The sequence below is a fragment of the Clavelina lepadiformis genome, chromosome 5 (assembly GCF_947623445.1).
Source record: "Clavelina lepadiformis chromosome 5, kaClaLepa1.1, whole genome shotgun sequence".
Lineage (NCBI taxonomy): Eukaryota > Metazoa > Chordata > Ascidiacea > Aplousobranchia > Clavelinidae > Clavelina > Clavelina lepadiformis.
In genome coordinates, this window is record NC_135244.1 from 14,964,964 (window position 1) to 14,992,720 (window position 27,757).

At 35.4% G+C, this 27,757-nt stretch overlaps 3 protein-coding genes across 4 annotated transcripts; 2 read left to right on the forward strand and 1 right to left on the reverse strand.

The window, feature by feature from the left end:
* Positions 1-1,255: 1,255 nt before the first annotated feature.
* Positions 1,256-5,054, reverse strand: LOC143459093 (monocarboxylate transporter 14-like). Of its 2 annotated transcripts, none has more exons than XM_076956063.1 (8): positions 4,083-5,054; positions 3,858-4,001; positions 3,263-3,426; positions 2,805-3,057; positions 2,603-2,729; positions 2,289-2,427; positions 1,876-2,089; positions 1,256-1,740 (listed from the first exon to the last, which is right to left on the reverse strand). In XM_076956063.1, the coding sequence occupies exons 1-8, from the start codon at positions 4,267-4,269 to the stop codon at positions 1,604-1,606; spliced, it is 1,365 nt and encodes a 454-aa protein (XP_076812178.1). In that variant the 5' UTR covers positions 4,270-5,054; the 3' UTR covers positions 1,256-1,603. The 2 variants fall into 2 exon arrangements, with proteins under 2 accessions (XP_076812178.1, XP_076812179.1); XM_076956064.1 differs by having other exon boundaries at positions 1,599-1,740; positions 1,850-2,089.
* Positions 5,055-12,418: 7,364 nt separating this feature from the next.
* On the forward strand, positions 12,419-14,122 carry LOC143460715 (mesencephalic astrocyte-derived neurotrophic factor-like). The gene is made up of 4 exons (XM_076958323.1): positions 12,419-12,617; positions 12,698-12,822; positions 13,120-13,261; positions 13,722-14,122. The coding sequence occupies exons 1-4, from the start codon at positions 12,524-12,526 to the stop codon at positions 13,889-13,891; spliced, it is 531 nt and encodes a 176-aa protein (XP_076814438.1). The 5' UTR covers positions 12,419-12,523; the 3' UTR covers positions 13,892-14,122.
* A 2,718-nt stretch (positions 14,123-16,840) lies between these two features.
* On the forward strand, positions 16,841-19,885 carry LOC143460706 (uncharacterized). The gene is made up of 4 exons (XM_076958310.1): positions 16,841-17,504; positions 18,066-18,210; positions 18,359-18,465; positions 19,089-19,885. The coding sequence occupies exons 1-4, from the start codon at positions 17,250-17,252 to the stop codon at positions 19,335-19,337; spliced, it is 756 nt and encodes a 251-aa protein (XP_076814425.1). The 5' UTR covers positions 16,841-17,249; the 3' UTR covers positions 19,338-19,885.
* Positions 19,886-27,757: the final 7,872 nt, after the last annotated feature.

The following is a 27,757-nucleotide window of genomic DNA, read 5'->3' on the forward strand; positions in this document are numbered from 1 at the left end:
CAAAACTTATGGCGACTTAGGGCAAGACCGACATTCAAAGGTGAAAAAGTCAAATTCCCCAGGATAGTAAACATTAAACTTATTCAGTTTTTACGACAGTGACAGCACTCGTACTGACCTTAGTCGTTACCCAGGGAACTGTAAATTGATTGAATTACGTAATTGGAATCTGGTAGTGTTGCAAAATTTTGTATGGAGCAAGGGCCGATGAAAGGGTTACCGATATAAGGATGTATATTATAAAACAATTTTTTATATTCTGGGATAGAACTTTTTCGATTTCAGAATTTCAAATCCTGTGTTAGAACAGTTGTAAAACCAAAAAATCCAAGCCTTTTATATACGCCATTTACCTAATATAGTATTTAATGTTCATGTCTATATACGAGTATGAAACGGAACTCACATTGACTGATGTGTGAATTGAGATAGTGCTTGATTCTGCATTATGACCTGAGTACCGTGTTCCTTTGCATATTACGTGAACAAAAAAAATGGGCTATTTATACCAATAAAAACGTTTGCTAAATAAAGAAAACTGGTTCTTGAACGTAGGATTTAGAAACAATGCAAAAGCTAGATGCTTATCTAACAGTAAATGGTAAATTGTGTGAAGAACAATTTGAATCAACATTTGAGTTGGGTTAGGGTTATAGGTTGTGTGTCTTGCAAATATAGGCTTATTGCAATTTTCGATTTAAAGTGAGGGGCAAGTCAAAAAAAAGTTGTGTGAACTTGCTGGGGAGAGAATTTTTGATAATATGTAGTGGTTAAGCAGTAATTGCCAAAATCGTATCACAAATTTGGTCTATATAATGACGGCGGGCGGAAATTATGACGTCATAATGTAAAAACATGTTTGCTGACAGAGTTAGTACTAGGTATGGTAATCTAGCTAACGCGTTTTTGATGAACTACGTCTCTCTGGGCAAGTGATTAGTAACAGGTAATGTTTATTTTCAGCAAAGGAATTTTACAGATGACAGTACATAAACTGGTAAAGCATTGTTGTTTTTACCGCAGTTACCGGACTTGGCTGGAGCCAGCAGCCAAGACTGAACTGTATTGTAGGTTAGCAATACTAGCATCTACATTCTACATTAACCAGCACAAGTACACCCACGGTACGCTAGCTTAGGGTTATTTAAGGCAAAATGTTCCTGTTATACACTTAAGTACGCTATAATTATTTCTATTATTCTTTGCTTGACTTCCACAGGAAACAGTCTATTAATACTTGATCCAAATAGCTGAGTCGTCCTTATTGTTTCTTTTATTGTGACGAAATAAGAACCGCGATTTCCTTCATAATTAAGCGAAAATTTGATATTTTTGCACTTATTTATGGCAGCAATTGCTTAACCACTACATATTACAGTAGTACAAATTCTCTCACCAGTATATTTACTGACAACTATTCTTTGATTTAAGGCCAACTTATTTTTGGACTTGCCCTTCATTTTAAGCTTGAAAAAAGTTTTGCAAATACAATACAATTCTGCGAGTTTGACAGACGTTGCCGTTTCATATTACGTGTCAAAAACAGGCTGCAACAATCTTCACTTTAATCTTAGTTAATTCAATTCATATGTAGGCGATGTCCTTATTGATGTTGAATGATCTTCTTTTCACATTTTTCCGCCAAAGGTTTCAAGAAACATATCAAGGCGGACAAAACAAGCAAAGATCCAGAAAAGCGAAACGACCAACTGTAAGACTGTGTGGCGTCATAAATAAAACCTGTTTACACAAGCATGCCGTGTAATTGATTCGGTTTTAACTTAATTTAAGTTATTACACGCAATGCTATACATTTCATCGATGTTACGTATGATAACTAGGTTAATACATTTGGTTACGACAAAGTTATCAAACCGGCCAACACTGGACCCAATATAATGCCAATTCCTTCTTCGAGTAACATCCAGCTGAAAGCATCCACAAAACAATCTTTTCCCAACATCAAAGCCACGCTGGCCTTTATCATTCCGTATCCATTGCTGAGAAAACCAAACATTGCAGCAAATATGAATAAACCGTAAGTGTTAGACCAGAAGGAGCTGAAAAATGTGGCAAAACCACAGGACATCTGCAATTCAAACAAAACTCATTAGCATACACTAATAAATTCCAGTATAAGCTACCAAAAGCTCTTTGTTATTAAAGTTTAGTTCGTTTGGCATACGTACGATATTACAACTGTGTCAGAAGTTATAATCAAATCCATGAACAATACTGTGGCCTATGGTTTTACTTTTTGGCATTTCTTATGCATGGAGTTAGGTTACCTGTATAACGACGTAGCACCATAGAGGATAGATTTGAAAATAACTGCCGATTACTCCTGTCAAAGGCCTGCCAACAAAGCCAGCAACACCGACGGTAGAAGACAACCATGCAGAAGTGTCCTCACTCAGGTTGCTCAGTCTTGATTTGAAATAACAAGAAATGTTTGTGCATGAAGCTTTTGCAAGCTTCTTGGTTGGGGTAGTATCGATCATAGAAAACTTTAAGGAAAAGGTTACCAAGGATAGCGAGTAAGCCCAAGCCAATGTGTGTAAAATTTTCAAAAACTTAAATCACCATTTAAGCTTGAACTTACTTCCCTCTTTTGACAAGATGCACATAGGGCACATATATAGCGGTCCACGATAAGAAGTCAGATATAAGCAACATCCAAAAAACTGGACTTGAAAACAATTGCAAAGAACGGCTGGCAAAGTTGTTCTCTGTAGAAGAAATGTAGTTTGATGGACAAACTTAGATATCAGCAATGAAAAATTGGATTTAAACAAAACATCTACTATTTCTTGTCGTTTCTCGTAGAAGTTTGTTTGTTTTATCCAAGCAGGAGGCTTTTTCTTCAACCGGACTGCTTTGAAACTCTGTTTTCTTATCATTGATTTCTTTGTGATTATGTTTTGGAAGTTTGTACTTTGGCATATCGTTTTCGGGCCAGAAGTTAAACGGATGTGTTTTTATCTTTATTCCAGGTATAAAACACATGCAAACCACACAAGCATTGAAGCAGACACCTCCAGTAATAAGCAGCGCCCCCTAAAATATATGGTGCAAAGGAACTTGCATAACGTATTTACATAGTCCTCATAGGTTTATAGTACATACATAGTTACATACATACATATAATATTGTACATAGTTTGCATAGGTAATGAAGTTTTGCTGCTTTTAATGATTAATCAACTGTGATAATACTCATTGTGTTAAAAATAGGCTTAACATTACCATCATTATTTCTTACTCGCCATTGGTAGTTATTTAATAACTGTTGTTGTAAAACGGAAAACAAAAAGTTTCCGAAACACAATCCAGCTCCCATAAATCCTTCTGCTAGCAATCTGTGACGTACAAAATAATCATTGATGATCGCCGAGGTAGAAAATGCCACCATTCCTGCTCCAAAGCCTGTAAGAACAATGATGTCGTGGTTTATGAATACTGACGTGGCGATACTTCCGTTACTAAACGTTTTCTTCCCCTAATAATATTTTGTCATAAACAAGACAGATGGGTTACGGCGCATGTCAATATTACAGTATAAGAGTTTGCAATCCAAGTATATGATCATTTATTAGTTTGTTGAAGCATTACCTGTAAATTTATAACTATTTTAATTACTTTTGTGGGATATTTTTAAAATTTTGATTTTTTTTTCTCAATGGATTAACATTGAATTAGATGAAAATGAGCACATTGTCTCCTTTTTAGGATTTTAGGATCTACAGTTGGCATAGCACGTTCACTCAATCCAATAGCATTGAAAACATAGAAAATCACTTTTTATTAGAAACTGCTATTCAGAATGCTGGCAATACTATTGCAGTACAGTTGCTTACCCGTTATAGCACCAAACGTAAAACACAGTGTTTGGACACTCTCTGCGAATGAACTGATAATCCATCCCGAAGCCATAATAAACCCTCCCATTATTCCACATTTTCGGAAGCCAAACTTTCCGCCCAAAAATCCGTACAATGGTCCTGAAATAAAGATGAGTTATCGTGTTTTCAAAATTCCATGGTTGTGAACAACATCAGCCTAACTTTGGTACTAATCAAAACCTGTTATACAGCCTATTGACACCGGCAAAGCTCCAGCCAAAGAAACGTAACTAGCTGGTGAGTTAAAATAAGATATCCAGACTTTGTAGAGAACACCAACTGAATAAAGCAGGCCCCAAGTCAAGGCTAAATTTACAAAGGCTCCTGCTAGAATAATCCATCTGTATTTACAAGTTTCTGCTTCCATTTTGCAGACAAGCTCTCTTGCATTTAAGGTTACTCGATGTATTGATTAATTATTTTGTACTATAAGCAAATAGTTTTATACAAATATCAATATACGCATATCTTGCTAACATAGCAGTTTTCCCTTTGCAGGTTAGAGAAACAAGGACAGTTCAATTTTGATCACGTATCGCCAGAACGGAAATTATAAGCATAAACAAAACAACGAATTCTGCTTGCGTAACGAAATACACCTCACGAACTACAGGCCTGAGGTGGGGAGAGTGCGGCCTTCTGGGCTAACGCGGTGTTTTCAAGGAGTTTGTATGGGCTACTTAGTTTTAGCTTTATCAAAAGTATTTTATTTTTGGCTGCTACATTTTACTTATCTTAACTTGGGGAACCTGCTATGACTATTATCTATTGATCCATCCTAAAATCAACAATGCTGTAACCAACTATCGTATTATTATTTTCTGATGACATCCTCGTTGTATACTATAGTCATTAAATGTTAATAAACAAGCTTATATAGTATTTTGGTTGTTGCAACCAACTGAGACCAATTAAGTCAACTGAAATGCAGCCGTCGAGTGTCGACTGATAAAAGTTTCCTAAACTACGCTATAGCCGTAGTAAACAGTAGGCTTGGAATTCTTTTTGGCAGTATTGACATGGTATATCAATCAGATTCTTTCACGAATTAATCTATTGTAGTTTGCTTCTAAAATTTACAGTTCTTTTCGTTTATTCCCGATATTCGCCGGTCGCCTGCATTCTCTCATAACTTCTTTTGTCTTATGCAAATCTTTCTTACATGCATAGTAGTGCAGAAGTGCAGAAGTAATGTATTTTTATGCGAGACTACGATAGCGAAAGGGTTTAATACAAAATGATTGGCATTTCATTTTCTCATTTCCGCACTTCCGTAGATAAGCGTTATATATCTGATAGCGCTGGAGCACCACATGTCCTATGTTATAGAGTGTGTATTTGTGGTAGGGCGTAACCATGCAGTTTCAATCAACTGCATTTTGCTTGTGTTTGTAAATACAGTATATTATTGTGGGTGGCCACGGCATTGCACCCACGAGATTTGTCCCAGCACGGCATTGCACCCAATGTGATTAAACCTGCATGAGATTGCATCCACACGGAATCAGAGGCGTACCTGGGGTTTTAGTGCCCGGGACAAGAGACAACATTTGTTCCCCCACTTGTCAAAATAAATGAGATAAACGAACACCGAAGCAGTGAACTATAATGGAATTTGCTTAATCTCCACATTTGACCACTCCGTCGCCCTACCAAAAAGTGCGAAGCGCAACTTATGAAATCTAATATTTATTTGAACAATGGTAGCTGACAATTTATAGTGTATACAATTTAGAAATGCTGTATAGAACGATTTTTATGCTGTGTATCCATAGAGATAGTATAAATACGATTTATAAACGATACAGTGTTTGTTATATATATTATGTTATAAGCGTATGTTCTTATGGATTACAGAACTCGTTTTTGCAGTCCCAAAATCGAAACGAGTGCGATTGCGTGTAGATGCAATACCGTTTGGGTGCAATTCCGTATGGGTGCAATTCCTTATGGGTGCAATTCTTTATGCAATTCCTTATTCCTTTGCAATTCCTTGCAAAACTGTATGTTGTTAACATGTAGCGGCGTATTTAAGGTTGCTTTGGGGGAAGTCAAAAAGCTTTAAAAACTGGTTTTAAAATTTCCAAGCTTTCATCCCCCGCCCAAAAATTTTGTGTTTTTGCGCCTCAAATACCGCTTTAAAACGCCCTAAACCAGTGGTTCTCAAAGTGGGCGCTGGCTACTAAATGGGCGATTGGGGGGCGCTGATAATAAATTGGGCAGTAACAAAAACAGTGCCAAAGTAAACATTTGCGCTGTTTGTATAATAGTTTTATGCTTCGATTTACTTATTTTACTTTCCTGTGTTCGGTTGCATAGTCTGAGAATTTTCGGTTAACCTTAAAATAAAATACATTTATTAGTCTCACTATTCTTATTGTTACGTCAATACGTAGACTAATTCGAAAAGTATTGTGTTATAATAATCTTGCATTTTTTCTCGCATGTTGCATATGCCAAAGGGTATTTAAGCCACGAGGAAGTTACTGTGATTGTGAATAGCAATATTCTTAGATTTTAGTTAGTGAGCCGGTACCTAGGTATAGTTATTTTATTCAGTCATTAGAGTGCTAAATAATGAGTTCAGCCAAACGAAAACGCAAGCAATACAGTTCAAGTTATCTCCAGTATGGATTTATTCCACCCCCAAATTCCGACTCACAGCCGATGTGTTTGCTGTGCTCTAAAGTGTTTTCTAATGAGGCGATGAAGCCGTCCGGACTTTCCGAGCATTTAACGAAAATTCACCCAGATAAAGTAGGCATAGAGTGCAACATTTTTTCAAATGCTCTGGGACAATTTCAAAAAATGGAAAACTGTTGGCACGATGTTTTCAAACCTCTCCCATACAAGTAATGATGGATTACGTGCGTCTTCCAATTTGTCTTTGATTTGATGCTTGCAAGAAAAGGCAAGCCGCATACGATCGGCGAAAAATTGATCTTGCCATCAGTGAAGGAAGGTTTGCACACCGTTTTGCATCACAAGGCCTCTTCTACAGTTATTAAATCTATTCCTCTGATTAACAATACTGTACAGAGACAGGTGGATGAGATGGCTACCGATATAGAAGATACAGACCTGCTCAAAAATATATTTTATTTAAATATATTTAAATAATTCCTCGAGAATAATTTATTTTTCTGTTTTTTCGATCAGAATTATTTATTTTTCATTCTTTTCTTTCAGAATTATTTATTCGGCTAGCTTCAAAATAATTCATTTTACTTAAGTTACGGTATTAAGTTAATTTAAGTTAACCATGTCATCAAAACGACTCAATATCATCAATGTCAATGTCATCAAAACGACTCACTCCTTCTAACTTTGAGTCGCAATTGTTTCTACATGCAAACAAACAACTGTGGGGAGTCAGTGAGGTCAACAAGATAATGAATGTAGTTGGTAATGACGACGATGAATAAATCATGTTGTAGAAAATAATTTGTTTAGTGAAGAATAATTTATTGTCAAACACTGAACGAATTATTTATTCTTTGAAAGCTTCGATGTAAATTATTTATTTCAATAAAAGCTTCAATGGAAATAATCTATTTCGAGAAAAGAAAAAGTGGAATAAATATAAATATTATTTTGAGCACTCCTGTAGAAGATAGCTTATGCAGCATCATCAGGAATACATAATTCAGTTTACTACTGGATGAGTCAACTTTGCCAGGAAATGAGTCTCTATTACATGGGTATGTTCGTTTTGTGAATGATGAAGTTTTACAGGAAGAGTTGGCAATCGCTTTAACACTGGATTCAGATACCCGGGGTGAGACAGTACTTCAAGAAGTTAAAACATATTTCGAAAAAAAAAAACAATTCCACTTACCAATGTCATAGCGTATGCAACTGACGGCGCCCCATCTATGATGGGCCGTTACCGTGGCTTCATGGCATTCCTAAAAGCAGCGAATCCAAACGTGCTTACAATTCATTGTGTGATTCATCGGCAGCATTTGGTGGCCAAGAATATCAGTGGTCGTCTTAACCTCTCATTGAAGACTGTCATCAAGGCAGTAAATAAGATTAAAGCTCATGCGCTTAACACACGCTTGTTTAAGCAATTGTGTAAAGAGATATTCGAGGCCTTTGATGGCTTACATCTACACACGGAAGTAAGATGGTTCTCCAAGGCAATCTGCTTTGCACGATTTTACACACTGATAGATACTGTTGTGGAATTCTTAGAAAGCTGTGACCCTGGCCTTGCCAAAAAAATTATTGCTATAAAAAATGATATTGCATACTTGTCAGATATATTTTCCAAATTTAACGAATTGAACCTATCCCTTCAGGGCAACGAGGTAAACCTAATCAAGGTAAAATCAGCACTGTGTGGATTCAAAAATAAGCTTGCGTTGTATGGGCGAAATGTAGCTAGACGCGAATTCTTCCAGTTTTCCAGCTTGCAACAACTTGTTATCAGCGACAAAGGTATTTCTAATGTTGATGTTGAGACATACAGCAAGCATATTCAGGAATTGCATGAAGACATGGAAGTTCGGTTTCAGGATGTATTACAATTGGAGATTCCTGACTGAATAATCGACCCATTCATTGATATTTCCGCGCAAGAGATTCTTGCAGAGGAACTTATAACCTTGCAAAATGATTTTGAACTCAAACCAAAATTCCGTATCTCGTATCAATCATTTTGGCTGCAACGCGAAATTAAAGTTAAATATCCTCACGTGTGGGATCGGGTAAAAAATTTTTTGATTGCATTTTCCAGCTCATACGTAGTAGAGCGTGCGTTCAATGCCGTCACAATGCTTTTGGACAACAAAAGAAACCGCCTGGACATAGTGACACGGGGAGATTTATGACTGTTTTTAACTAAAATGGAACCAGATATCAAGAAACTTATGAAATTGCACAAAGCTCATCCTTCACACTAGAGATTAGAATTAAACAAACATTAATTAGCAGTTGTAATTCATGTTAATTTGTATGTTACACATTTGCACACGTTTCGTCTTTAAATAAAGGTGGTGAGTCAAATGTAACAAATTCAAATTGAATGTATGAATGAGAATTCAAATGTAACAAAATGTTTATGATGTAACAAAAGCTGTGTTTGACTTGAATGGTGGATGGTGTAATAATGCTTGCTATCTAGTTTTGATGGCAGGAGCTAGGCTTGTAAACGTTCAATTTATTTGCTTATCGATGTAGTATTGTAGTTAAAAGAAAAGCGATTACGCGTTTCGAAAGAGGAATGTCCTGCCGTGTCAGAAATGTTTTAGTTGTCAAAATTGACCCATCGTAGCCTACGTCGAGTAATTGTAAAAATTTCAGGCTAATTTTAGTGCTGGTTTTGAAAGCGTGCATGTGTTTTTTTCCTCGCTTCTCCAATAAATAGTAAATTCGTTGTTACTTTTTTGTTGAATGGGCGTTTGATAGTCAGTAAAATGTCCAGGGGAGCACTATCGGAAAAAAGTTTGGGAAACACTGCCCTAAACGAAAATATTTTCACATCAAAATGGACGATACAGCAGCCAAATTATAGTTTTGACTTTTGAGACGCCGTATACATCGATTTTGAAACGCCGTAAGCCCGCTTATTAATTAACCTTATACGTTTTTATGTGCAGGTTGTAGCTGATACGTAGTCGCAAAAAACGAAATGCAATAAACGAAGAAGACCGAAAACTTATAAAGGCTTGTGGTTTAAAAACGTTAGGTTCGTGAGGGGGTTTGGCCCAATACTCCCTCTCTAAATACTCTAGTGTTAGCATAAAATAGCATTTAGGAGGGTAAATGACAAACTCCCTGAAAATATTTTAAGATTTTGCCTTTTTTCTGAACGGCATTTTCACACCAATCTGCTGAAATATGTTTGCCACAAAAATATTTACAAGATAGGCCTACCTGTACCACTCAATAGTAGGCTACACCAAAGTAGTGGCATCAACAAAATTTTAATGCTTTCTTGACCAAAAATATTTTAACAAAAAAATGTGGACATAACTCTCAACGAAGTATTGTATTGGGTAGGGACTGTAGCCGTACTCACTTCAAAATGAGTTTTGTAATGGCATTACCGTTCAACATTCTCTTTGAAAAACGTGGGTAACCTTATTTTGCTTTTACAAGTCGATTAAACAGTGAACAGCTCCGTATCAACAACTACAGGATCAATTTGCATTGTTAGAAGCAAGCTTTTTAGAAACTTTTTCTCGATGCTTGATAACCAGAACGACAAGCAATCTATGGTGTTTCACGATCAGCCAATTATGTTCTTGAGTTTGGTCATAGTTTTATAACAATGCTGTCTAAAACTTTCGTGTCATGACTTAATATACAGTATTGCAGTGGCTATTATAACAATATGATATGGTCGATGAAGAGTCGAAAATCAAAAAAGCAGTGAACCAAAAGACGGCTATGTCCCAATTATGGTTCCCTCCGTAAATACGTTAGTCTTAACAAGTTCTTTTTGGATCATCGTTGTGTGCAGCCGGTTTTTAATCAGTTTTAGTTTAAAAAACAAACATTTTTCATTGCGGTTTCAAACTATTAAAACGAAATAAACATGCAATGCGATTTAGACGTTGGGAAAATTAAAGTTTAAATTTAGGCAAAACTTAAAATTTGATGAATATTTTTGCATTATACATCAGTTTATTTTTGCTCATTTGTGACACTATGTAGCTTTATCGATAATGTAAAAGATTATGCGGCGATCCGTGACGTTCGAAAAATATCCAATCAGAGTTGGCCAAATCTCAATGCGGGCTACTCAATGCAACGTAGCTCTTTCTCTGACAGGATAAGAAACGCAGCATCAGCAGTGAAGCAAAGGGCTACGCTAACATGTCACGTATAGGGTTAGTTCGGATATGAATAATATTTATTAACCTGATATTTGTATTTTAGCTAATCAGAAAATAAACTGTAAGAACAGAGTAACCTTTTTATCTTAAATTCTAGTACGGTAGCTTAGCTTAAACACAGTGAAAACTCCTAAGGGTGACGTTATTTCCTTAAAGTTATTTCACATTTTCTTGTTAACCAAACCAAAATTGTGTTTAGTAGCTGTGCTAACTAATTTGGGTACATTATTTTTCCACGTTTTAAGTCTTTGGGCTTGGCTGCTTTTCTTCACTCATTCTTTGGGGTCTAGTATACAAGTGCACAACCAGATGACGTCAAGACAGGCTAAGCCTAATGGTTATAGCATTTTGTTTTTCGTTGCTCCCACAGACAAAGACGACATAGTAATAGAATAAACTGAAGCCAACTAAAATGTACCGGTAAATGTGAAACATTTGGGTGCAGAAGCACAGTCGTCAAAATTTCGGTGCTTCAGTTACCATGTTTACCACTATGGTAGCCTTACAGAGCAAATTTTCTGTAACATTTTGTAGAGAATATAGAAAAAAAAGTTGTGAATTAGGTCTATGTTTTAATTACATTCAAAAAAGGGTTAATCTAATCACTATTTTGGTCTTTAAACTGCCCGTATTTGACAAGAGAACTCAATTCAAAACTTGCCAAAAGATATAAAAACCCTAAAAATAATAATTTTTCATCCAGTTAACGAACAAAATTTTATCTGTATATCTAATATCATATGTAGCTAAAATAGCCTCAGTTATAAACCAATATCCAGATAGTCCAGTCCTGTACTTTGGTAAAACTGATAACTATGTTACGTTGGTTTTATGGGTGTTGCAGCCATGCTAGCCCTGAATTTGTTGTGATCTTGACAAATTACTATTTAGGGCAAAATAAAACGTTAATTTCATGATTTGGTTCATGATTACAACCCTGAATAAGTTTTTCACAGGTTTTTCTAATTAAACAAGGTTGCCTATGAACTTATTTCAAGCCAAAGCTCGTATTAGCCATTCTCGGTCAAGAAAACAACCCAATTGGATTTTACTGCTACGTTTTGAATGTAGTCATACAACATTGAAGATTTGAAACAAGCACAACAAACAAATGAATGTGCAATGTGTGCGCTGAAAGTCATCGCTTGACTGCATGTCAAGCCGAAGATTTCTTTGCAATCTGGTTGTGCATGTAACAAATAAAACAAGTTTTTTAACTTCAAGTTGCCTCTTGTACGAAAGTTGCTTGGTTTCCCGAAAAAGATCTCTACATTTTGTTCTAAAAATCAAATATTATGTATATGCATCAGCATTTAAAGCTATTGCGATCCTGTACTTTTAAGTTTGCAAATGAAATAACCTATAGTTTTTTGTTAGAAAAAATTCAATGGAATTAAGTCTTTAGGTTACGTCAGTCGTATGTAGTTAAAGTGTAGCAGGGAAACTATTGTGTTACTAAATAGGTAAAATTGTTTTACAGGTTATTTCTGCATGGTATCAAATGCAAAATAATGTATTACAAGTATACTAGACCCTCGCTGCCCAAATTGTGATGTAATTTGGATCAGCACTTCAGTATTAGACCCAGATCATACACCCTTAACTGAACAGTTTTGTATAAAATATTGTACCTGCCATTGTTAGTCCCCGTTTAAGGTGTGAAGCTTATGCCATTTTATTTAATGTTAATTTTCGTTACAGGTATCAAGATTCTCAAATTGAAATTTATTTACAATATATATTTTTGAAAGTTGTTTAGCAAAGTAGACCATAGAAATGAGTTTTTACTTCAAGGTTCTGTGTTCTTCTTTTGTGCTGGCTTTGGTACATTTTCCTTGCACTGTTCATAGTGCCAACGATGATTGTGAAGGTGAAGGCTTTTCTATTTGCAACATGTTTGTGTAGTCATTTGTTAATAACAATCAGACGAACTTCATTTTATTTTTGCAGTGTGCATTGGGTTTTTGACAAAGTTCCAAAAACTTGTCGATGATGAAAATGTTGAAGGTGAACCTGACATTCGAAAGCGACTAAAGGAAGTGTGCAATGAAGCTCGAGGAAAGGAAAACAGATTTGTAAGATGTGTGGTTAACACTTAGATTTATTGGGGTATAACCTGCACCTGAGGTTTAGATTCAGTTAGTTTACATAAGATTCACATTAGGCCAACATTTTTTTTGAACACAAAATTGATATTGATTAAAGAAAATATTCCATTATAATCGCCAAGATTCCTGCATTTTTTTACACTTTGATTAGATACTTAAAAGGAGATTATTTTGTACTGGTGTTCTTATAGCCCCCAACATGTGTCTGATATAAGGCCTTTTTTATTTCCATGACAATATGTTAAAATATCATTGTATTTTCAGTGTTATTACATAGGAGGAACAGATGATGCTGCTACTGGTTTAATTCAGGAAGTTTCAAAACCATGTAGCTATCACATGCCGCCTGAAAAAATTTGTTCAAAGCTGAAAAAGAAAGACTCTCAGATTTGTGAATTGCGTTATGGTAAGTTCAGCTCAATTTTTAAGTAGCACATTATGTGTTGAATGGATTTTTATCGGCTTGTCCGAAACAAAGTTTGTTATTTTTTTAATCGGGTAGCCGCTTCTGTAAAAGTACAGCTACACCATTAAAAAGTTGTAATTACAGTAATGTACTTCAGCGCATACTCAGTACATTACAAAATATAGTTGCTTGACTTTACATGTATTTGCGCAAATGAAATTGTGTATAGTGGTAACTGGTAACTGGTAACTGGGTAGACCTGGGTATAATTTGCATTGAACCATAATAAACACATGTTTATGTTTTGTGTTTCACAAATGCAGAATGCTGAAAGCAATAGCAATACTTTAGTCAGTTTTACATGTTCCAAACTTTTGAGGTTAATAATTCAAACACTTTTAGGAAAGTGTAAGATTAGTTTTCTTGTAACATGTAGTTACAATGCTTTGTAACATTTTAGACAAGAAGATTGACTGGAAATCAGTGAACTTCAATAAAATGCGTGTCAAGCAATTGAAAAAGATTCTGGAAGAATGGGGTGAATCGTGTAAAGGATGTATTGAAAAATCTGAATATATTAAACGCATTAAAGACCTTTTGCCTAAATATGTACCCAAAGAAGAACTATGAGTGGTTGTAGGTATTGCTGAACCAACATTTTATTTTGAAAAGCTTCATAAATATGCCATCCTTACACCTATGTAGTAATATTTTGTTGCTTTATTGCTGTTAGGAAATTTCATCTGGCCTTGAATTACAGATGTTTACTGCGTATCCCCTATAAAGGCTGACACTGCAGTAAGACTATATTTTGTTGAGAATGCAATATTTTCTATGTTTAAATATATTCTTGAAATCTTACAGCCTGATTTTATTTTTCTAATCGGACATCTAGAAAATATAACCTGCCTAAATCAACTTCAAAGGAAAAAAATCGTGACAGAAATCGTGTATGGCGTGTGTGAACGAAAACAGGCTGCGATCAATCCAAATTATTCTACAGTTGGGTTAATAAACTAGTATAATAAACAAGGCATTTTTACACAAAACGTTTTGTCAGGATATTTGCGAGTGCAAAACAAAAACAAAACAAGTCGTTTACGTAGAAACATAATTTAGCACAACGTACTTTCATAATGTATACTGTAAAGTAGATACGTTGCAAAACAACATCAAGTTTTTACAATTTCAACCAGATTGAAATACTGCTACCCTAAAGGTTGAGGTAGACATCAGGTTCGAATTTGCCTCGTGCAAGAATAAATTCGAATGCAAATAAAATCAATGAAATGCAATCCTTTGTCGCGAAACATTTATATCAGTGATATAGCTTAACATAAGTAGTTGTAAATTTTAAAAAATCGCGAATGTTTAAAATGTTAAGTCTTTCAATGGCATTCGGTGTAATTTGCTTATTGAGTTTTCTTTACCATTTGGTAAAAGCGCCAGCTTTCTGCAGAAAAGGCCAACTCTAAGAATACGTAACACAAAAATAAATATAGTAGGCTATAATGTTTGCGGTTTTGCCGAAATATTGAAGTACGGTCAATATGGGTTAATCAAAGCATATTCATCGTCGGCTTTCAATTTTGTTTCATGAAATTTCAAATAGAACTGTCGACTGTGACGGTTCTGTAACATGCGAAGACCTGCATTTTCGGGAGGAATTGTTCGATGTTATATCCTTTCTGCTATCACATACCGCATAAACCTTCATACCTTGGCTGAATGTTTCTTCACACTGGTAACCCAGTTTTTTTAACGCTGAAGACATCGTCTTGATTTCTATGACTGTAGAACTAGCTAAAATAATCTTCATTATATTCCCGGATAAAGCACGCTCCCAGTACAACTGTATCAGTTAATATCGATGTAGTGGTCTAATAATGATCAACTAAAAGGCCAAAAGGACACATATTGTTTTACTTCGTGCTTTGCCTTCGAGCTCAAACAAGCTATACAAACAAAATTTCCATCAAATATTTTTTTATGTAAATAATGAACAGAATGGCTTGTGAAAAACATAATAGATAACTAAAACCGGAACCGTAGCCTATTTCAAAATTCTTGTTTTAATCAAGGTTTTGAGCGATTTATCCAGTAAACTCAAGTTGTAACAGAAGCCATACAGATACAGCGGAAACAAGTTTTTCAATATGTGGTTAATCAATGAGTGAAGGGACAGGTCAGTTTTATACTGGTCAATTTCATGATACTTTTGTCGGTTGCACTTTTTATAAAAATAACCTTTAATGACAACTGACCAACTTCAACCACCAGTATAATAATGACAAGGAAATTTTCATCTAACCGTATATATAGTTATTGCGTTGTGTGTGGCGCTATATTTTTTTAATGGGATCACCTGTGACCAACGGCCTGTAGTTCTTATTTGACGTGGATTGTTTGTTGCAAACGCCAATAGTTTTTCTCGCCACAAGCACAAACTTTATATTCAATTTTATATATTTGAAATATAAGCCCAAGTTTATATTCACATCATTTAAAATTCATCCATATCATTTAGGATGATTTTCAGACAACTAGTTAATAACGAATGTGTTCCAAAACGAAATATCCCATCTGAATGTTGTATGAGAAACTATGTGAAAAAATTTTTTACAGTCTTCAAACATCATCATTATTCATTTACTTTATTATATGCTAAAAATTATAACGAAGGCCTACATAACGTAGGTAGGCAATATGTATGTAATAAGTTATAACGTAAGTAAATATCAAAAAGTATTTCCAAAAAATCATCATTATTTGGGAAGCACTTTTTAATGGATATGGAAACATATCTGACAAACTGACAACATCATTTTTAGTGACTTAGCAGAATGTTACTCTATAAAAATATACTTGTTGTCAAATGCTCATCGGACTGAGATTTACAACGCATGCCCCTATCCTGCGCTATAATTAATTATGAATGTGAGCTGGGGTTGGACCGACTGGACTCCTCAAATTCAAAGACCATAGAAATCTCTAGAAACAGAGTTTATGGCAAGACTTCGCACAAAGCCTTTTTACATGAGCGAGCTTACTCGCATCCGGTTGAATCAGCGAAGCGTATCATGTGTGGGTAAAACTTTTGCTCACTAAGATGCTTGTTGACATGAGTTAATTTCTGGTGAGTTGGGAGGCGTGTGAAATGTTAGTACTGGGATCTGGGATCTCAAATGGAATGGAGTTAATAAAGAAGCCTGACATTATCAGCAAGGACTCTTTTTATAATAAAGCCAAGTTTTAGATTTATGATAACAACATGCGCAATAGTGAATAAGCTAACTTACAATGCGATAGCAAGACAATGGAGGCATATGTTGGTCGCGTGAGTTACTTTGACAAGGTGTAGTGTTGTTTGGGCTTATGTATAAATTCCCAATATTGATAGTCTATTTTTAGAAACCAAGGAGGTTAATAATATTTCGTGATATTGCCTTAAAATGTCCGAACTTGCCGCTGACCTTGTCCATCCATTTCGTTTACGTTTTTTCGAATAAACTTGAACAAGGCAGTAACGACATTTGCTCCTGTTTAGTGATCTTGCTGAACAGTTCCAAAATTAGGCAACATAATACAAAAAAAAAACTAACTAAATAAAAGTGATGTGTATATATCTATTGCAACTAGTATAGAGATTATAGCTTGGTAGCCTGGGCTACGAAGCAGACGCAGCACCTTGTCAATTGCGCCAATTAGGTCTGCAATTACAAAATAAATAGAAAAGGATCATACAAAAAGATGTCTAGCCTCAAGCGTTTCCTCGCATCTCTTTTCACGTGATTGCTTATGTCTGCTGGTTAGCTTGCAGGTATAAACCACTACGCCTGCTTGTAATGGACATAATACAGATATGGTCTACAAGAAACTTACAGAGACTTGATGTTGCGTTTCTATTTGCTTCCATGATATTTTATAAAAATCAGTGAAATAAAATTGTTCTCTGCTATACAGTAGACTCATTTTTATGAGAACTTGAATGATGAAAGTTATTGTTGCTGGATATCCCAAAACTGGAACCAAATCTATGGTTTTAGCATTGACTATATTAGGTTATAAAGTGTATGATTTTGTTGAACACTTTCATTATCACCGTGAAGATTGGAATAAAATTTTAACTTCTGGTGGTACAACAGAAGATTTTAAGCGTATGTACGAAAATGTTGATGCTGTTACGGACGGTCCACCTTATTATTTCTGGGAAGAAATTTCCAAAGCATTTCCTGATGCAAAGGTAAATTAACAAAATATCGGATATAGGTCTGGTGGTAGAAATTATCTCCATCCTATTATTATGTATGTTTGCTGTTCTTGTTACAATAAGTTAAGCTTGGCACAAACAGTTAAACCTCATTTAACAGCAATAAAACTTCGTTAAACACGCACGCTTGCAACGTAGAACCATATTTTACTACATGCAACAGTTTCGAGATCTTGCGATAGATTCCGAGATGTGTGAGAAAGAACAACTGACCATAACGTCTTAATTGTCTTTTTTAATTTAGTTGAGGATTAGAGGTCTGTAAAATTCTGCAAAATGTCGGATTTTCTAAAATTTGTGTAAGCCTATATATTTTCTCTGATCATTATGTCTTGAGACAATAAATATTCCATCTGTGCCCAGCTCGCCATATATTACTAAATCGATGGTTGCTTAGGCTTAGAAGTATTACACGTGAGGGTGTCGTTATTTGATGGCGGTAACGTTGTCAGCTTGTTGTGATTATATAAAGCATTTCTATAATTTCGTTATATTCTATGTGATGTTTACATAACCGCCTTATTTTTCGTAAAGATAATCTTAACAATCCGAAATGAAGATTCTTGGTACAAAAGCTTTTCTGACCAATTTGACATGTTCCGAAAGAAATTCATTTACCAGATTATGCAGGTTTTGTCTCCAACAGGTTGGAAGTATTTCCGATTTTGTCAAAATTATGGTGAGATTGCAGGATTCAATCAGTTGCTTTAACTTAAAACAATAGCTTTATTAAATCAACATTAAACGTTTTTGAAGTGGTAAGTTTAACGGAAGCTTAGCTTATTTATGATATGGACATTTGACATTAATGTTATACTGCAAATTAGCCAGACTATTGTTTGGTTGGGAAATGACCAGTCCATTCTGTATTTACAAACCAAACAAGATGACCGCTCAGAAGCAGTTTCGACAACATCAAGCTTACTGTTTGCAGGTACAATTCTATGGTTATAACATTCTGAATAGTTTGCAACGATCAAATTTCTTTCTTTACTTCAAAGAATTATTCAGCTTTAAGTTATAACATAGCAATCTGTACATACTTAAATTATACAGCTCCTGCGAGGTACTGATTTAATCAACAGCCTAAAACTGAAGGCCCATACCGTATCATCTTGATTCTAGGCCTGGGCAACAGCACTTCTTTAGCAACGGTCGTTGTAGCGAGGAAACTATACTTTTCAAAAAAAAAACAACTGCACTATATGAAAGCTTACTAAACTATGTATTTTTCAATAGCGATTGGTAACGCGCCATTTTCTTGGCATCATAAAGGGAAATAAGACAATCAACGGTGAAAAGCATAACTTTTTCTTGATTTGTTTATATGGTTTTTGCAGAAACATGAAAACGATTTACGCGTATGCCCAACTTACTTATGTTCCAATTTTTTGGAATCAAGATAGTCCATGGAGTGAATTATGCATTATGAATTATTATGAATTGTGCTTCGTTTTCGTCGGGTGAATCAATGAATTCTTCGCAGGAGCTATACGACAATAGTTATAAAACATTTCTTTTTGCACAATCATTTTTCTCACAACTTTTCCCTTTCAGAACGCACCAAAGGATAGACTTTTAGTATATGACGTAAAACAAGGTTGGGAAACGCTGTGCAAGTTTCTTGGGAAAGAAATTCCGAATGTGAGATTTCCTCATAAAAATGTACGAGGATCAATATTGGATGAGAAAATGGCCAGCGATCCAATGGCACTACAAATTCAGTTCGAAATGAAGATTTCACTTTCAATATTATTAACAATAATTGTTGGGCTCGTAGCGGCATTAATTGTGCGCTTGGCGTGATGTCATTATTGCGTCATCTTTTGTTGAAAGCGCTCCTTCAAATGTGACGCAGCTCTTCAAACTGCTGACTGAAAATTTGAATACCTTGCATTTCTTTTACATACAATGAAGGCCTATATAAACAATAATAGATGGCCTATACGTATTTTACTGCGAATTAGGGTTCTGCGGAATCCATCCTGTGTTCGACAAAATATGCTTTCTTCTTTACTACAACTTATATTTTTCACCCATAAGCCTTGAGTTACTGTATTAAACGCACCTTTGCCATGTCCTGCAACTATGCCCAATTGAACAGTTAACAGGAAATTTGCGTAACTCGTTAAGTTTCCCGTGGTGCGGTAATGTTTTACAACTGCCTTCTGTGCCCGCGAGTATTGTTTACAGCCTTGTACAGTAATATGTGACGTTTACCTAATTTTGTTTTTATACCAAAAAATAAGTAAATTAACAAAAATAAATGAAAATTAATGCTGCAAAAGATTTCCGATCAGTTCAACTTTTCTCAAAACTTTCATTTAACAATACTATGCCGATTTTGTCATCAACCGTATGAATGTTTGTTGGAAATTTTTTCAAAACTGTTGGAGAAAATAGCAAAAAAAATGAACTTATACTTAAAGTTTTATCATAGCAAAAAGCTATGATACGTCTTTTAACCCACACCCGAATAGATTCGCCGAATATCGCCTTTATGGAAGATTCGGGCGAACACGAATACCAACAATGGCGAACCCGAATACAATATTACTTATAAATTTATTGACTTTTGTTAAAAATGATGATCTAATTTCCCAACAAAGCTAAAATAGAGTCAGCAGTACTTACGATAAAAGTCGTTTTCCTAACGAATTTTCTTTTTCAATCGTTTTTTTTAAACACTATTTTTGGAAAGAAAGCGATTTGTTTATCGATTACTTCATTTTAGAAGCAAGACAACTTTTGGATGAAATTTTATTGTTTGGTTCTAATGCGAATAGATTCGGGATTCGTTCGTGTCGACCTTCATAATATCCCGAATAATCTTCCTCACGGCACATCCCTAATAGGAACTGTGGCCAACAGGGAAATTCCTCTTTGCGTCCACAGTCCTCTTATAATCATTTTAAAAATATGTGGTTATAACAATAAAACTTTTAGCATGGGAAGCGCTGTCAGTTAAAAGCTGTAGGTGTCTTTTCCATACGGCCTACTTCTCCTTCAAATGCAGGAGAAAGAGTTACAAAATCTACTTTATTACATGCATTTTTGAATATACACTACACAATCTTAGACATATAGTTTATAAAACTGCAAAGGTTTATTTTGCTACTTTCATTTGCTACTTGATTATATTTTCTTACAAATATGCTGTAAATTCTTCAAGCAGTGATCAGCAATATTTATAAATAAATGGCTTTTTGGTCAAGGAAACAAACAAACGGGATAGATCATTACTGTGTATATGCATAAGTTTCTACACACAACAATAACTTAGACTGGACATTGTCGGAATCGCAATTAACGTGAGTAGACCAGTGTGAAACTGGTTTCCGGTTACCGCAGTCATGCCTTTATAGACGAGTTATACGGAGCCTTATGTAACATTTTGTTATCCTTCCACAAAACTGCAAGCAATTGGGGAAAATACCTTAGGTCTTAGATTGTTATTGTAATTGAAACACAGAAAGCGATTGCGCAAAGTGTTATGGCGGTTTTGTGTTTCATGATGAAACTCTCATCACCTTTTTATTTTACATCAGCACTTCCCTCGTGTTTCGTCATATCTTACGTAACTGATAATGGTAAACCGTTAACACGATATTCATTTTAGAATATATATGTATGTTTATATGATAATAAAATTTATAGCAGGGAAATCGCTGTCAGCAAACACCATGTAATTTATAGTTTGAAAATACAGTATATCTTTTCTGTTATTCTTTATCTTTACATTCATAAGATAAATTGCAAGTAGGACATTCTGAATAAACACAAACCTGCAAATATGATCAAGCTTGCAAAAGTTTATACTTATGTGAATATATGGTTATGTTTCTTAATAAAAAATGAATTCTTTAATATTAGGTGCATTGAGTAAAGGAATCGAAATATGTAAGTAAATGGCATTTGGGTCGAAGTGACATATACACACAGCATTGGTATTTACCGCAACCATAGCTCTTACATAGCAATAACCTATCTATATACCAACGCTCAACCTGCAGGCTTTTGTTTGTATTGATATAAAATGGCACTTGCATTTCAATAAATCGTGAATGTGTTCACCGTGATTTTGTGCCTACTTATTAGTTATACTTATTCAAAACATAAATTTGGTTACCTATTATGATGCGGCTCTTTATTCAGTCATTGATTAGCAGATGAAGTTGATTACATGCAATATTCACATAATTATTAATTTCATTTTTGGTAGATAGAGATATTTTTCGATATTAAATAAGCATCTAAATAAGTAACTACACATATAGGCCTAGGCAACTGGTAGCTTCACGCCGGTACAATATAAACGCAATGACGAAAAATAAACGATAACAAGAATTTTACTAAGAAGTTAAAGTTTTTATTTGTTTGTCAGTCTTCTCTCAGCTTTAGATGGTTCTTGCGCTGGTGATTTTGGCGGGCTGCACTTTCGGGTGGCAAAGTTTGTTATAAAATCGGCTTTGTTGGCGCATATCGCATAAATTTTCTCATCATAATTTTCTCTGTACATAGCTTCACATTTGAACCCAAGGTTTTTCAAAGCAAAAGACATTGCTTTAGTCTCAGCAACAGAAGAACTAGCTAAAACAATCTTCATTGTAAATGTACCATGGAATGTGATTAGCTTTTCGGAGGAACACCACTTAAAATCCTTACGTCGTACACAGTTGCGGTCAAGGCTATAGTCCTAATAGGCCTACATTACTTTATATGGCACGTTGCTATTGGCGCTTTGCAAGAATAAACATAAATAATCATTAATTATGATAGTATTAACGGTTTTCTAAATTGCATTTGACAGGCAACAAAGACTTCAAAATTAAAATGCTTGTTTAGTTATCTTTACGTTTTTCTTATCAATGATCAATAAATCATATAGGCCTAAGCTGCCATAGTCGACCTTAACTGCAACATAAATGTTGCTTTGTATACAATTATTTTTTTCTTACACTGTGACGTCCGCTCACTTTCAACTACTAATAATATCCGTAAATAGCCTGCAAGCTCCCACTTATTGCGTCGTTTGAAAGCTCCATAAATAGTTATGCATTACTTTTTTCTTTTTCTTTTCGTTTCCCCTGGTAAAATGCCTTTTTGGCAGAGACACAAGTGGCTTGGTTCGGGATTTACTGATGCAAAAGTAAAGTCTCACTGTTTGAGTGACACTTTCATTTCCTGACTCGATCAATTTCAAAACTTGCCGAATCCCATCCTCTGTCTTTTAATAAACGGTTTGACAACCAAAAGCTGTTAACCAAAAGTTATTTGTCTGTATAGAGCTAAACAATAGCGACGAAATATATAAGCTTAGCTACTCTTTCGCTCAGAATAGCCTACTACAAAAAAATAAGAACTATAGCATTTACCAAAATATCAAAATTGTAATTTGCAAATCATAATTCATCTATAAGTTTATATATAAACATGCCTTAAAAATCTTCTAAAAATTGATTTATAATTTGCCTAACGCGTGTTTAAAGTGGAACAGATGTTTAGCCGATTAATTTACATAGAAAAACGTGACAGCAACTTGGTTTATCAGAACAAAAATAAGACATTACGGATATGACTAACTCAATTTTTGCCAACCATATAAGGGTATAAAATCAAGCTACGTTAGTTTTGGGGCGAGTTTACGTTAGCCTGTATTAACGTTTATTGTAACTTCCAATTCTATCTTACTTAGTATCAGAATTATTTTGAAAACCAAGTCCTAGATTGTTTCAATTGCCGTTGTCCGTTACATGCATTGAAGAAAATACTGAGATTCAAACATGACTTTAGGGATATGTATTGTAGGCTGTATAGCCTACTCATATTGACAGATATACAAAATCCAGGCTACTTGATAATAACCAAATTAGCCTACAGCAGGTCAGGTATTTCTTAGGTCAAATTATATTCCAAAACTAGGAACGTATGTTTAAGATTGCTTATTTTTAAATGGTGCTAGGACGCTAGGTGGTTTGAGCACCGTTCCCCCAGCCTGAATATTGGGGCCTTCAAAACATCTACCATTTAATAAATCAAACAATATAAAGTATTTAAAAGAAATATCTATATAGGCAGCGTTTATTTTACCGGCTGCCGGCTACCGAATTTGGAAAAATGACTAGTATTTCGGTATTTTCGGTATAAATCGGTATTTTCTTACTTCGATAAACGGCGGCCGGCGAACTAGTGCCTTATTTTACCGGCCGCCGTTTACCAATCTAAGAAAATATAAATACAGTAAACACCAATTACGTTAGTCTTTGAATTTAAATGTATGTTAATTTTCAACTTTAGACGACATACTAATTTTTCCAAAGTGTAAATTAACCTAAACCTATAATTCTCTCTGAACCAAACTCCCATTTCTCGAAATTAAATTGCTGAGCTCGGCTACGAATTGAAATAAACGCTATTTTTCAATAAAAAATAACAATTTTTTCCAAAGTGTAAATTAAAACTAATCTACTCCGATCCAAACTTTCCCCTGTCATGACTAAATTACATCAGACATAAATTTGGACAAAAAGTTAAACATTAGCAAGAATCGAACCCGAGACCTCCAGCATACGACCCCCATAGTTAATTACTATGGCACCGCATTGCTTTCTTATCCTCGTCCATAATTAGACTCATAATGCCTTCAGCGAAAATCTGTCGGTCACCGAATTGTGATTCAGAAACTTCGGTGTAGAGACACCAGTGAAATATCTATTTAAATATTTATAGAAACATAAACAGAAACGTCGATTAATGTAATACCGTAAAAACCACCGAATATCTAAATAACAACAAGTCAATCAAGATATAAAAAAATTACACTATGAGTCGATGACTAGTGAGAAGTTAAAATAGAGACGTCGCAGACAAGAAACCAGCTCTCCGCAGACTATCTTGTGCAGTGCAAATACAACGTTAGTTTAAGCCTAACATCATTGTGAGTAAACATGATGAACATAGCTGTATAGGAATAAAAAGGGCTAATTTGAAAACAAAACAAAAAAATAGCTGTGATTAGAAAATTTTTAAAATGTTGGTGGTTTACACTAAAACCGGTTTTATTATTCTATGGTTGCACCATCAAAATTAAATCACATGATATTGACATGGGTTTAAACTGAACCATTGTGAATATGTTATTCAAGACGTGGAAGTTTCCACCGATCTTAGATTCTTTGCTCAATTGATGTGGTCTTGACTCGGGTTGTCAGGTTGTGGATCTAGGCCTACTGGTTTACCTTGATGTTGACTTAGAAACTACTTTCTGGGTTTGGTTTCTATACTAAGCTACCATCTTATAGCACAATTCTATTATTGCTATCTTGCATATTTTAAGACTTTGGCTTTGCCAGTTTTTCCTGCTTATTAATTGGGTTTCTAGTACAGGGGTTCTCAACTTTTTTTAACCAGGTTATAGCACACCAAAACATTGTCGATTCTACCGCGGCACAACGGCTTACTATGCCTACGATATAAGCTTTTTACAAACTTTTCGACCGATACCACTACATTGAAAAACTATAAACGATAGGCCTAGATGTCGCTTCAAGTCAGCTTTATTTTGATCAATGCATACCAGTAAAATCATTTATTGTTACTGCAAAGTTAAGGGTATGCCTGCTTTTGTGCGCAAATAGTCTTGATTCGAGGCTTAAAACCAGACAAGCACACCCTTAGTTACTGCTTGACAGCATTAAGTTCTGATATTTGTTTGTTCTTGATCAGCATCAGTGAAGAAAATGCCGATCCACACAAGTAAGTTGTAGCAAATGGTAATATAATGCGGCACACTTGCGACCATCTGGCGGCAAACCTGCAACCCTCTGGCCGCAAATAGTTTGTGAGCATGTGTTTTGTTATGCTATAACTACAGTGGTTAGCATCCTAATTTTCACTCCGCACAGCAGTTAATGGCGAAAAATAAACAATATGCTAAAGGCTATTCAGTGGACACTGCGGTTACCTTTTTCTTGGTTGGATTTCAGGGTCTAGGTTAGTGTAGAAATGCCCAAACAGAGGATGTATCTGTACATTAGACCCAAAAATTTTGTATGGAGAGACAGAAGTTTTGGTGTGCAATAAGGCTTTTTTGCTTTAATACCAGTACTTCATAATAAATTAGCTTACACATTACGAGTAGGTTTTATACCTTGAGTTTTTTGTGTTCACTATGCTTCAAACCCGGACTGCAGAGTTTGGCTGTTTTCAGCAAGATCTTGGTAGGGGTGCACAATACAGAATATCGAATCTTAGAGATTCGAATCTCAATGTATTCGAATCTTATTTGCAGTTTATTTTCGGATATCAGGATTCGAAATTAAATCTGTTAAATGAACAGTGTGCAACGTTAAACAAATGTAAAGTTGATATTTTCCGTCTTGCGCACTGCCTTTTTTCTTCATAGACTGTTTGTTCCAAGCGCCTATTTTCTTCCTTCATAGGGTTCACGCAGTTATCAGAACTGCAGACACGCAGTGCGTTCCCGTACGAGTAAATAATTTGTCCTGCCTAGATTTTAGTTTAATCATCCGTAACGCAAAACAATGAAGCCAACAAAAAGCTGAAGTTTGCACGCGCTGCATGTGTGTGCGGGCGAATGATTCATTATGTGTGCTGTGCAGTGCAGTCGCGCGCGCATTGATTCACTCACCAACCATGCGCTTGAGATTCGTAAACAAGTAAGCAGTAGACTGTATGTAAGTGTAGAGGAATAAGGTAATCTATTAATTATCACTGCATCATGTCGACTGGTTGTGGGCGAAAAAAAAGTTTCAGCGTGTGGGAACATTTTTGTAAGCCAGATGAAAAGAATAGCGTGGTTTGTCGCCATTGCAAGGCAATTTTATCATATTGCAACATTACTGGCAGTCTGTTGAAGCACTTGAAGAAAAAGCATGTGTTCTTAAATATCAGCGGAATTGAAGGCAGTCTCTCTGCAAGCGCAAATAACAACGCCAGTAGGAATTACAACAGTCCAAGGACTCGTGGAAGAATTGTTACCTCTAAAGGTGGCCAGTGACTTTATTGAAGGAGATAAATATGTGACAACTGCAGCCATTATACCATTAATTAAAGGGCTGTTGAGTAACTACTCAAGCTCCTTCTCTACAAGCAGTGCTAGTGTGCATATTTCTGCATTTAGACAAAAGATTAAATCTGCTATAGAGTGCAGATTTGACTTTGCTGTTGCATCTGATGATGTTCCATATCCATCTTTATTTGATATGGCAACATGGCTTCACCCAGCATACAAAGAAAAGTATTTTAAACCGCATCATGCTACAAGGGTTCGCCTGCATTTAATTAATTAATTAATTAATCAGAAATGATTTCTGACACAACCATAGCAGTGATAGCACCACCCCATAATCCCATTCCTGTTGGCGACAGCACCACCAGTTTTGTTTCCATGATGGAAAATTTGTTTAATTTAGGAATGGAGGTGCAACAAAGCAACCAAGAAGATGCAGATGATGAGGGAGCTGACATTGACACTATTGTAACTAATGAGGTTTCAGCCTACCTAAAAGATAACTCCAATAAAACAGACGTGTTAGAGTATTGAAACTTAAAAAAAAGAATTCCCTATGTTGTACAATATTTGCCAGAAATACCTTTCGCTGCCAGCATCATCTGCAGCATCAGAAAGGTGCTTCTCCAGCGCAGGGCTAACTGCAACCGTCCTGAGATCTCGACTTACCGAAAGTCACTTAGAAGCACTGAATATCCTACATTGCAACAAGCAGCTTCTTGATTAATTCTATGATTCGATGTGTAAATGTGTTACCTCCGAAAAGTATGGTATTAAGACTGTTGGTAGTGCAGGTGGCAAGAACTACACGGCTCTATGCTTTAATATGAATCGTATGATGCTTGATTTAGCATATGTTATACTGTTTGTCATGTAATACTAATACAATTCAAAATAATGTACAAATATTTTTGCTTTTTGTTCGTTATTATTTGGAAAAAATTGCCGCGTAATTTCAGAATAGATTCGAAATTCTGGATTCGAAATTAAGTATTCTAGAATAGCCAGGTATTCTGTATTGTGCATCCCTAGATCTTGGGTGTGTCAAACAACCAGAAACGACAAGTAAAGTGCCCAAAAATGCTCAAACACAATGGAAATGTGTACTTAGGCGCGCAATTACACAGTGATGTACCCAGTTTGACTTAGTCAATCTTTAAACCAATTGAAAATTGAGTGCTCGGGAGTTATGTCC